The sequence below is a fragment of the Vanellus vanellus genome, assembly GCF_965231255.1.
Source record: "Vanellus vanellus genome assembly, chromosome: Z".
In the NCBI taxonomy this organism is placed as follows: Eukaryota; Metazoa; Chordata; class Aves; order Charadriiformes; family Charadriidae; genus Vanellus; species Vanellus vanellus.
In genome coordinates, this window is record NC_138908.1 from 23,259,597 (window position 1) to 23,272,357 (window position 12,761).

General features: G+C 40.8%; 1 protein-coding gene across 1 annotated transcript in view; it reads left to right on the plus strand.

Moving 5' to 3' along the window:
• The window catches only part of EPB41L4A (erythrocyte membrane protein band 4.1 like 4A), a gene marked incomplete at its 5' end in the record, with an annotated part of 139,382 nt that overhangs the window by 112,361 nt on the left and 14,260 nt on the right, over positions 1–12,761 (plus strand). Inside the window, 4 exons of the mRNA XM_082497205.1 lie at positions 64–147; positions 2,624–2,737; positions 4,620–4,667; positions 8,834–8,911. Coding sequence (XP_082353331.1) covers positions 64–147; positions 2,624–2,737; positions 4,620–4,667; positions 8,834–8,911 — 324 coding nt within the window. The remainder of the gene's footprint in view (positions 1–63; positions 148–2,623; positions 2,738–4,619; positions 4,668–8,833; positions 8,912–12,761) is intronic.

Consider the following 12,761-nt stretch of genomic DNA (forward strand, 5'->3'; position numbering starts at 1 on the left):
GAGAGAATATGTGATCTGTACAGTATGGGTTTTAAAAAAAAATATATCTGTACTTCTGTTTAGCTTTAAAAAGATGAAAAATGAAAACAGTCCAGAAACCCAAAGAAGTAAAACAAGCGCACCGTGGGAGGAAAATGGCCCACAGAGGTAAGGCGAGGGATGATGTCTGAGGTATTGTGCAATGGTAAATACCATGCCATGGCAATAGGTTGAAGGATATTGCTGTAATATATTAATGTATTAACAGGGTCACAGTAAATCTGTATTGCATATAAGAAAATAGTTCCTGTCATGGATAAGTAATCAGTTAAAATTTAGGGAAGTGGTTAGTGGATGGGAGTCACCAGTGGCTTTCCACAGGGATCTGTTCATAGACTTCTGCTATTGAGTATATTTGTCAAAGATCTGGAAAAGGAACGATACACAAGGTTTGGTGATGGGACAGAATTGTTTGGGATAGTGAGAGTGAAAGTTGTCTGTGAAGAGTGGCAGAAAGATCCCTAAAGTAAGAGTGATGAGTCACTAGATGGTGGATGTTGTTGAGTCAGTAAGTGTACAGAGAGGCACATGGGGTCAAAAAAATAACCCTAGATTTCTGAGTAAAATAAGGTGCTGTGGAGTTATGATGGATAACCACAGGAAATCGTCAGCTATGTAGCAGTCAGAAAAACAATTGGCAATTATTAGGAAAGCAAGAGAACAGCATTATGCTGTTACACACATTTGTAGATCGCATATTTGCTCCATGAATTGTGAGTGCGGTTCTGACGTCCTTATCTCAGGAAAAGGAAAAGGCTTTGAGAGGGGCAGCAAGGGTAATCAAAGGTGTGAATGGCTGTGCAGGAAATCTGTACAAGGAGCAATGGAACAGGCCAGGCAGGACTCTTTCTTCAGTCTGGGAAAGAGATCATTTCAGGGGATGTGGTCTAGAAAGTCATGAGTAGTACAGAGAAAGAAGAAAGAGGTCAGGATTGTATTTTTCCACTGTAAGGACTTGGGATCACAGATGAAGCTGTGAGAGCATTGAGAAAGACAGTGAGTAGTGACTTGCCCTGAGTTAGGAGACCTGTGGTCCTCCTTTACAAGAGGTATGGGAAGTTAGTGGATTCCTGGGAGAAGCTGGGTGAGTCATGGAAGAGAAACCCCCGACGGCTTCTGAAGACAGTGGCTCAGTAAGCTAGCTGGAAATAGTGGGGGACTGGGAGAGCACTGGGGGGCTGTCATACGTATTCGACTTCGTGATTCCTGTAGGTGGTTCCTTATGACCACTGTTGGAAACACGCCACTGAACTAGACTGCACATTAAGTCTGATCCAGTATGGCCCTGCTTTTATGAGATGATTCAGATCTGCAATGACAATTTACCCTGTGTGCTACTTCTGTAAAGATCAAGAATTTTCAGAGAAAGGACAAGGCAGTGTGCAAATATTCTCTTGCTAGGATAGACATTTATTTGTGATTTTTAAAGAAGAAGTGGTGGCACCTTGTAATGTTATGCCTCCAGTGTTAAAATTGCTCACAGGATAGCAGGAAGTTTGATCCCCCAGGAGCCAAAAAATGGTGGGATTGAGTTTTTGCAAGTCCATTGCAAGTCCATCTATTCTAAAGGACTATGCAGTTTTAGGCACAGAAGCAGATTGTATGCTGCACAGAGACTTTCACAGCTTCTAATAATAATTGTCATTTAGATGAACCATGGCAACTTTTCAGCTGTGCAGTGGAATGCTGTAATCGGCAATCTGCAGAAGCAGGTGACGAAGAGTGTGTCTGATTTGAAGGCCAGAGGGTTTTAGGAAAGCAGAAAGAAATACCTTAAGTGGAATTTGCTGGGAATATCATATTTAACACATAGTTGTTGTGAAAAGGGCTAAGTAATGTTATATAAAGACATGTGGTTGAGTGCAGCATCCTTCCTCCAAAAAGTTGCAGAACATCAGAGACCACCTTGGAGTCACGTGTACTCCATTGCAGGCTCTGTTACACTGTTGAAAGAGGTCCTTACACTCCTGTAGGAAGGTATCACAGGATAATCCATACAGGCATTTGATAGTCTACATCTAATTTGGGAACAACCCAACCCATTGGGTCCCACCCAGGCTTAGGTACATAACCTGAAGCTTGAAACGTTTCCATGCCATTGGCAGAGGGTTGTGTGGATGACCAGCAGAGAGTTGGAGCTAAAATTGTTTCATGGTCCCAAGCATTACCTCTGTGATAAAGATGTTTGTCACAACAAAAACTCTATCTTCATGCTTATATCCATGGAACACATAAAGAATAGATGTGCATTTGAATGCCTAGCTGTGGGTTGGATAACTCATACTAAAGCACAGAAACTTTATAACGCTGAAAGAATATGTATATACTTGGTTTTACATTTTGTAAGCTTAGAGCTGTTGGCTTGGCAATGCTAAGAGGTCTCTCCTACATTTTCAAGGTTTGCTGTAAAATATTTATTGCTGCAAAGCAGTACCATCTGTATTTACATAGCGCACACACACACATGCATGTATAGTTGAATATGTATATATCTTCTCATTTTTGTAAGCTGAATCTCAGTTTGCTGGCCTACCTCTCCTGAAAGTTTTAAAGCCAACTGTTTGCTCTTCCTTTTTAACCATAGTGGGCTGTATAATTCTCCCAGTGACCGCAATAAATCACCAAAATTTCCTTACTCACGGCGACGGAACCCATCAGGTGGCAGCGAGAATGAGTGTGGACAGCCAGTCCGGAGGAGGTAAGAGCCCTGGGGTTAATTACTGTTAGCATCTCACAGTAGAAAGCATGAGGTCGTGCGTGCTCTGTGTTCAGTAAAGACTCTTGGAGATATGGCTGGGTCCTGGGAAAAGGGGTACTCTAGGGGCCAGTTGTTAGACAAAAAAAAACCAAAAACAGAGCAAGAATACCAGATGCGCTTTTGGAAAGGAAGCTTTGGTCAGGATTTTTGCTTGTGTGCCGTTCTGGGTACTAGGAAAATTATGTTAAAAATATGAGAAATTGCATTATTGACATGTGCAAGATCCTTTCCGTTGCTCCATCTATACTTGCCTTGTGAAGGAAAGGATTGATGGATGCTGCTTGTGTGACGATGAGCTTCTAATACAGAGCAGTATTTTGTTTTAAGTACGTTGCTTTGCTTTAAGCGCAACAAAGATTAAACAAATGAGCCATAAAGCTGTCTTCAACAGTCACATGTGTGAATTACTTTATATTAGACAAGATGCCAGAAAAAATACAATTGTGAGATACTTAATGTGTTTTTAAGGTGTACGTGCTGAATTGAGTAATTTAAAGAAGTAAAATTAAAGGGATGGAGATTCTGTGCTGCATGTCCTGGAGTATGTCTAAGATGCGAATTACAGGGACCGTTCTGAAGTGATACAGTTTAGAGAGACTAGATGTTACCTAGGACGATTTGTCCTGCTGAGAAGCAGCTTTCATCACTGAGGTACCCTGGTGCTGTGATCTGCTGTGAAGCGTAGACAATCATAGCTACTGTGCCATATTCATCGCAGTCTTCTAGGACTACCTTACGAGCCAGCACTTTGGAGTTACATCTCCTTCTGACACTTCTGAAGTGATTACCTGTTTGGCTTTCAACACCAGGGTTTGCAAAAGAATCTCTGAAGACACAGCTGCATCTCTGAGGAAATGTAGTTAGATGTGGAACTTTTATGTTTGTCAGGTTTCTGAGCTGCTGCACACCTTTTATCTGCCATTAGCTGTCTGGAACGGGAGTGAAGAAACTCACCCATGGTGTATGCTTAGTGACCTCATGCCTGAGATAAAGTAAATGAGCGTAGCGCTCTCCTAAGTCAATACGGTTATGTTGATTTTCCCTGTTGGGTAGAGCCCTTGTAAGTGTTAACAGCAATGTGTTTCCTGAATGGGTTTTCTGATTCATTGCTAGCTTAGTTGTCAGAAGGACTTGTTGGGCTCTGTAAAAACAAAGGAATAGAGATGTGCAGTGCAAAACTGTCTTGTACCAAGAAAAGAACAGTGTGTGTGCACTATGCAGTAGGAAATTTTTTTTATATGGAATGTGTTTATCGTCTGGGTTTTGCATTTGGCTGATCTACTCGGTGGACAGGTAGTCATGCCAATAGCAAGTTTTCTCTTGGGCTACCACACCAACAAAATATTTTTCAAAGTCTTATCTCATATGTGGGACTGTCAAGACTGACAATAGTAGGTAGATTCTAACCTAATTATGTCTTCCTGAATCTTGGTTTTATTCATGCACTTTCCTTTTTCAACTGTTTAATTACAATAGCCATGTTGTTTATGCACTCTTTACTGGAATTAAGAGGAAAACATCAGGCTTTGCTATGTTGGAAACAGTAGGAAACTCTAAAAGACAGCATACCATGTTTAACCTTGCCAATCAGGGTTTGCAATGAGAGCTTGAATGGGATCATGCCTTTACAACTTAGTGTAGAGGTGTCCTGAAAAGTTAAAACAAGCACATGCCCTTTTTTCATTGCCCTAAATCATACTGAAAAAAACCAACTCAAACCTTTGTAAAGTTTTATTTAAAAAAAAAAAAAAAGATGGAAGTGTTTATGTATTTGTGTTAAGTGACACCACGGTTTTTCATTAAAACTTCCTTACTGTCACAGGAAAAATCAAAACAGTGGCGAAGATTCAGATTTAAAGCAAAGGAGAAGGTAAATATGTTATCTATAGCAGCCATGAAATGATAGTGAAGGTACTGATCATATTTTAGTTCTCTGCATCCCCTCCCTTCCTTCCTTCTCCTCCATCTTTTTAAATGTTTAAAAGGCTTGTTGTGTTCTGCCCATTTAATTTTTTCTTTCCTAGCTTACTTTAGCTAAAACAATCTGTAGCATAACCTCATCACAGCACGGACTCCTACACGCTGTCTTGCACATTGTTACTACAGCATGTGAGAAGCAGTTTGTAGAAGTTTACTAAAGGCTTGTATGCAACTTGAAAGTCAATTCCAGAAGTTTTAGCTTTTGGATTTTGCATCTGCACTTTTTGTTTTGAGTTCTCCAGCCTTCTGTTCTGCTTTTAGTTAGTATGTTTTGAAAGCAAGTGTACTATCATTTGAGATTAATTGTCCTGCAAAAGGTAGGTGCAGAGACATACACAAATTCTTAAGGTCTTCTCACTGTCTTGCTCATTTTTTTGCTGAATTTTTTGTTAAGTTTCTTTTTCTTCTCTGAGCAGCCTTGACTAGTTGTCATGTTTCCAAATAAAATGCTGGTGTGGCTTTGGGTGTGCCCTTCAACAAATTCAGCTTTTAACAGATTTTTGCATCTGGAATTCTCTAGTGCCACATCTGCCTGCCATGACTTTATACTGTGCTTCTCCTCGCTCCTCTGCTCCAGCCTTGGCTGCTGGAAAAAGACCATGCAGTGCATTTTGGTGTCAGAGCCTCTCAAAGCTTGCGAAGGCGAGGAGGCACTCCCAGGAACTGATTCACTGCTGCAGCACAGGAAAGGAGCTCTGGCAGAGACTGAAACATCTCGGGGACAATCACAGGAAGTCAGGGAAAGTACACGTACTTTGCACCTATTATAAGAGAACCAATAATTTATTGGAAGAATGTTACCATTACAATCTGCCAGTGATAGTCCTGTGGTATATGTCCAGCACATAAAACTCAGAGGATTTAGTTGGCATCTCAGTGCTCAGAAGGGACCTCTTCCCAAAGGTTGTCCCTGCTGTATTACATTACAAATGTACAGGTTTGCTATTGTATATTGGAACAGACCTTCTCTGCTTCCTCAAAAGTTGGCTACTCTCCCCTTATTTTAATCAGAAAAGGACTGCACCAGAATACGAGCCTTTTCTGTCAGCTGTTTCTCTGAAATACCAAATCCTGCAACCCACCCCACCCCCAAGCCTCCCTCCTGGACTGTATTTCTTCTGTGTCTCTTGGCAAACTGACTATGCCTTCTTTCTTGCTCCTTGTTCAGACCATATAGATATACCACCTGCAAAATATCAAATATATTGCATGACCAAGAAAACATGAGCAAAAAGGATGAAAGGCGCTTTGTAATTGTCAGAGATCAGGATGATCTCATGTGTTCTTGCACCTGACTTAGGAAACTACTGTTGTTTCCATTTTTGGTATTTTATTCAGTTCAGTAAAAGCTGATGTTTAATATTCAGTGAAAGATAATATTCTGACAGCCAGCATGAGCAGCTGCCAGTCAGCTGACAGCTCAGCAGCCCTTCTGTCTCCCCGCAAGTGCATTCCTGACAGGGAACACACGGTAGTTTGATGTGCAGTATCCAAAAGATGGATCAGATTCCCGTTCCTGAAAAGCTAGAGAAAGGCTTATCTTGAATTTGAGCAAACAGGATGTTTTATCTTGCACTTCTCCTGCTACAATGTGATTTTTTGCTGCCTTGTTACCTTATGGGATAAATTGCTTAGGTCAGAGTGCTCAGAAAACGTAAAAGAACAGAGTCGCTCCAATGACCTGGAAGTCTGAGTGTTGCTTAGATGCCCTAGTAATGTTTAATGTTGAGATTCGAGATTAGTGGAATTAGTGGAAATCTGATAATATTTTGGGGAAAAAAGTGGTATACTTTTGGGCATATAAGGTCTGATGCAGTTCTAGGGCATTTATTGCTCTGAACTCTCTGAACGTGCTTGAGCCATTATCTTTTGGACACCTTTTTTCAATCTTCCTTCTTCCTTCGGGGTTACATTTTTCTGTAGTAATATACATTTTTCTTATCCCCACTTCCAGCTTCACGCAGAAATGTGTATTTTTACCTGGGAAACGGGCTATCCTGAGCCTCTCAATGGCTTTAAATTATGAGCCATGGAATTTGGGGACGGGGAGAGGTTTCTGCTTCTCCTTGGGGGAAATTTCACTTTTTCAAGCCTACTCCCTGCAGACAAGCTGGGTTGAACTGATTTTCCCAGGCTTTGGTTGTGCTATTATTCTACAGCAGTTCTGTTTGAATGGGAGCTATTTGAGTTAATGGTTTCCTAGTTTAGTCGAGGGGGGAGACCAGGCTCCGTAGACTCTGAGGCATTTAATGACACAGCAATTTGATAAAACCAGCCATAATTCACTGGCATTATGGACATGTTCATGAGACTGTCAGCTGTGTCAGAAGGACATTTATAACCATGTCCTAGTTTCTGAGGCAGAGGGTAGCGTCTGTCCCTGGCCAGATATCACAGTATCACAGTATGCTAGGGATTGGAAGGGACCTCAAAAGATCATCTAGTCCAATCCCCCTGTCGGAGCAGGAACACCTAGATGAGGTTGCAAATACATATGACACAGAGGGGAGGTCCATGCTGCTGCTGTGTTCCCTAGGAAGTCTCTTGTCTTCTCTCATCCTGTTGGGGCTCTTCTCCCTAAACTGTTAGAATGTGCTGTGAGCAGGTGCTTGTCAATAGACTCCAACCTTGTCATGAGATGCTTCCCCTTACCTACATCTAATGAACTGCCTTCACTTGTCAGTTTGTTTGAGGTACAGTGTAACAAACCTGTTCTGTTAGGAAAGTGGCTCATCAAAGAGCAAATAAAAAGCCAGCAGGCAAAAGAAGGTATGTGTGTCTGCCAGCAGCATCAGGAGTCATCCCCTTGTATCTCCTATTTCATGCCCAGAGACCACAGAGGAAAAATTCTGTTTTCCAGTGCAGCAAAACCATCACTGATTCTATCTCTGGATATCCTAAGTCCTTCCAGGCCAGCTCATGTTAGTATTGGTAAACTTACCCAAAGAATCTGTTGGGCTGTCAATGCCACAGAAAAACGTGTTTTTCTTTTGAGCTATTCAGAGACCATCATTACACTAAAGAATGGCCCAAACCAAGTTTTGATGAGAGTGCAGTTTTTTAGGACCTAGCCCAGCAGTACAGTAATGGAGTCGTGGTTTCTAGGATCACAGCCCTGACAGCTGGTCTGTCTGCTCCAAAATGTTGATCAGTGGAAATCAGGAATTTAAGGGTCTCAGATAGTAGTGGCCAAGCACTTCTCTCTACTGAGAGGTAAGCGTACGCCCATTTTCTTCTTGAAGTTCAGCATCAGCGTGTCCCACCAGTCTTTTTCAGAAATAAATAATCAGTCATAAATGTCACCTTACCTCTTGAAGCTTCGCAATCAGAGGTGATACTAAAGTAACCGCTTTATTTCTTTTTCCTCACATGATGCACCATCTTTGTAGCTGTGCATTGAGTCATCCCAGAACTGTGCTGATACACAAACTGAAGGGCACTGCCAATCTGTAGCCTTCAGCCTTTCTGTAGGTATAAAGATCAGGAGAATCACATCATTAGTGGTGTTTCTTCCTTACTGCCTGACACCTGAAAAATTATATGAACTTATTCAAAGCCATATGAAATTTGAGATGAAGAGAAAAGGACAGATCTGGTGAGCATTTTGTTTTGCCTGCAAAGCAAGAATTACTGTGTCGTGTCTGTTGGGTGTCCGACAATATGAAGTAAGAAAAGTGCCAGAATACATGCAGTTTAAAGACAAAACATTTCATAGCTCAAAGAAATATTTCGCTGTTGCACATACACAAAGAATGCTGAGAGATAAAATCAATCAAACAAACAAACAAGAATGCAGTGCAATGATTCCAGAGGAAAATAGCACTCGCCTGACACTGCACTCTGGGTGCACTGCCTTTGAAGCAGTTATTCCCGATCAGTTAATGAGAAACAGATAATATGACTTTCAGGTGTAGACAAGCCCTCTAGAGTCTTTTAATTCTCATTTTCCTAGTAATGTCTTTGCAATGTTTTACATGCCTTGTTGAGAACTTCAGTACTTCTTACAAGATGTTAGGAGATAAATTCATCTTGAGATGTTGTTTTTCTCCTCTCCAGATCACGGTCTCGCTGTAACACCAGCAGTGGCAGTGAATCAGAAAATTCCAACAGAGAGCATCGGAAGAAGAGAAACAGGTGACCGTTATGTATTTTAGATGTAGAGACATAGAGACGTGAAACACAAACAAGTCAAGAATGGACTTTTCTGAGATAGACTTAATAAGGAGTCTAACATGTTTTATATGTATACAGTCCTCCTGATGCAGCTTAAGGTCCTTTTTTTAATAGGAAGAGAGATAACTGCCAAAACAAGTATACATTATAGGTGTATGCCATGAACGCATAACTTCCTGTTGCTTTGGAAAAATTAATTAATGAACTGCAAAATCAAGTACGGGGCACACTTACAAAAGATCTGTAATATTAATGCAAATAATGTGAGTAATGGTGATGACAAGATTCAGAGCATATGCTTCAGTACCTCAAAAATGTCATGTGGAATTTTAGCAGAAAATAAGCTTTTGAGGAGAACACTCAAAATATTTTAATGAATCTGAAACTTGGTATTGTTTTTAAATGCATGCATTTTATTGTATAAATATTTTTATTTTCTAAAATATTAAGTGTGGGCCTAAACCCCAAATGTGTACAATGTCAGCTTTTAATAGGACAACAGCAGTTTATATTGAGTGATGTTAGGAAGTTTTATTTTTTTACATTCTATTTTTCTTGTCACTGATAAGAAAAAGTTGGCATAACAACTGATTTATTGTATCAAAAAATTCCTTTAAAACTGCAACTTTATGTTGCATTTGAGATAACAGCATTTGAAAGTTATTTATGAAAATGTATTTTTAAAAAGTACATAGAATTTCTTCATATTGCATAAACAGAGCATAAAAGTACTGTCACTGGACAAAAGAGGAGTTGTTTAAAGCAAATTTTCTAAGAAGCTGTCTGCACAAGCTGCCATAGTATCCTGCTGCCTCACATACAGTATTATGAGGGATAAAGGATTTTCAGATATTTTGAAGCTCTTAGAAGTAATTACGTGCTAGATAGTGCTGCAGAAGTATGCTGTGTAATAATATTTGAAGTATGATTTACAACAGTTAGAGAGATGCTAAAAAATCATTGTGACATTCAAATGGGCTGGTATAAAGCATAGTTGAGCCATGAGATTTCTTTGCAGTTTACTTAAATCAGAGCACAGTCTTGTGAGATACTCGGCTAACAATAACCTAGTGTGCATGGAAGATTTGTTTTCTGGGTGAGCTCTGAAGTCTGAATGAAATGCTGAGTATAGTTTCAGTGATCAGTAGGTAAATGGTATTTGGTATCCCTTTCTCTCAGAACACTGTTGCCAGTTTTTTTTCTCCTGTGAAACTTCTTGTTCAGGGACCTCCACAGGCAAGTGAAGGAAATAAGAGACTGACCACAAGAATGTTTTTAAGAGCTTCTTGCAATATAGAGATTAGATTTTAAGAAGGATTAAGTACTGCTTGTCATTTTCTATAGAATAAAAGGGCCTTTACCTACCCTTTCTCGCCTCATGGAAAAGTGCTTAAAATTAAAAAGGAAAAAAATAAATCCAATGTGTGGATTGTTTTTGTTTTTCATGTTTTCAGAAATGTAAGATACATTAAAAATGTTAATCTTGCAGCATCTCTTCATCACTTGAAATCAGACCAGATCAAAAGTCATTATCAGTGTTAAAGCACTTAATGAGCTGGAGGTCTGAGACTTGTTACTTGTCATCACGTGCAGGAAAACCAACAGTCCTAATGAATTTCTGCATTTTGTTAGCAGCCACAGCAGGAATATAATAAGCTGAAAGGGCACAGGCACTGTATAGCTTTCCTGTTAGCAGAAATGAGCCAGCCCTAACAGGGTTAAATGGGACAATACAGTGAGGCTTGCAACGGCTGTTACTCAAGTTTTACCTGTTGCGTAGATTAATGCTAATTTATTTCCTAGTGTGATAATCAGATCCCTGGCACAAGCAGACACAAAGTTCTATTGCTTTATTGGAATGAAATGACTGAATACTTACATTACCCAAAAGAATCTACTTCTGATCATAGAAGAGTAGAATAACTAGTTCACATGAGAAGAGATCACTCTGAACAATTTATCAGGAGAAAACAAATTATCAGAGAAAAACAGAAATGCAGGTGATAACTTCTGAAGATAAAACACTGGAAAAACGTTAGGGAGAAACTCTTTACTTGATCTCAATAGGTCTTTAAAGTTTCACTGCATCATGTGAATGGTTTATCCTAAGCAGATGTTCATAGGAATGGAGGAAGAACCTATGAAGAGCATATTTCAGTCATAGAAGACATGTATTTTTTTTTTTTAATGCTGTGGTCAAAATTTATTGTGTAGATAAAAATGTATTAAACTAGTTGACAATGTGTACTGGAGCATAGCCTTTTCCTTGACTATACTTAGAAGGTCCATCAGATTAGAATCACAGAATGACTGAATGGTTGAGGTCGGAAGGGACCTCTGGAGGTCATCTGGTCCAGCCGCCCTGCTCAAGCAGGGTCACCTAGAGCCAGTTGCCCAGGACCATTCCCAGATGACTGTTGAATTATCTCCAAGGATGGAGACTCCACCACCTCCCTAGGCAACCTGTGACAGTGCTTGGTCACCCTCACAGGGAAAAAGTGTTTCTGGATGTTCAGAGGGAACCTCCTGTGTTTCAGTGTGTGCCTGTTGCCTCTGGTCCTGTCACTGGGCACCAATGGAAAGAGCCTGGCTATGTTTGGACCCTCCATTCAGGGCTTCTTATGCATTGATAAGATCTTGTCCTTCATGTGCCTGGAAATGGTTTCCAGGATTAGCAGCTCTGTCACCTTTCTGGATATCAAGGTGAGGCTGACCAGGTGCTCCTTCTTGCCCTTCTTGAAGACATGAGTGACATTTACTTTCCTTCAGTATTAGGCACTTCTGACAATTGCAATGGTCATTGAGAGAGGCCTTGCAATGACATCAGCCAGCTCACTCAGCACTCATGGGTGTATCACGTCAGGGCCCCTAGACTTATGTATGCCCAGTTTGCGCAGGTCTTCCCTGACCTGATCCTCTTCCACCAAGGGTACGTCTTCCTTGCTCCAGCCTTTTCCCCTGGCCTCTGGGGCCTGGGAGTCCTGAATGCCAGTCTTGCTAGTGAAGACTGAGGTGAAGCAGGCATTCAGTACCTCAGCCTTTGGCATGTCTTGTGTCACAAGGTCCCCCGCCTCATTCAGCAGTGGACCCTGTCCTTCCTTTTGTCACCTGTCTGCTTATAGAAGCCCTTCTTGTTTCCTTTGACATCCCTGGCCAGATTCAATTCCATTTGGGCTTTGGCTTTCTTAACCTCATCCCTGTGTGCTTGGATAATATCTCAGTATTTCTCCATGTTACACGTCCCTGCTTCCACCTTCTGCATGCTTCCATTTTGTGTTTGAGATCTGCCAGGAGCTCCTTGTTCACTGATGCAGGCCTCCTGGTGTTTTTGCTTGTCTTCCTACTCACTGTGATGGACTTCTTTTGAGCTCAGAGGAGATGATTGTTGAATATTAATCGGCATTCTTGGGCCCTTTTTCCCTCCAGGGCTATATCCCACTGGACTTTTCAAGGAGATCTTAGAAGAGGCCATAGTCTTCTCTCCTTAAGTCCTGGGTTGTGATCTTGTTTTGTGCCCTCCCCTCTCCTCTCAGGGTCCTGAATTCCACCGTCTCTTGTCACTACAGCTAAGGCTACCTTCGGCCTTCACATCCCTAAGAAGCCTGTCATTGTTGTGCATTGCACCTAAATGATAACTATCTGCTCAAATATTTTGAATAAGATTTCAAGAATCAGTTCTTCAGAGTTGTTTGTTTTAAGAGAATTTATCTTTTTGCGTAAATGTAGCTTACTATCATGTCACCTGAAATGGGGAAAAAAAAATCACTAAGTCAACAGATGAGTGATGATAGTCATGACTTTCCATTTTACC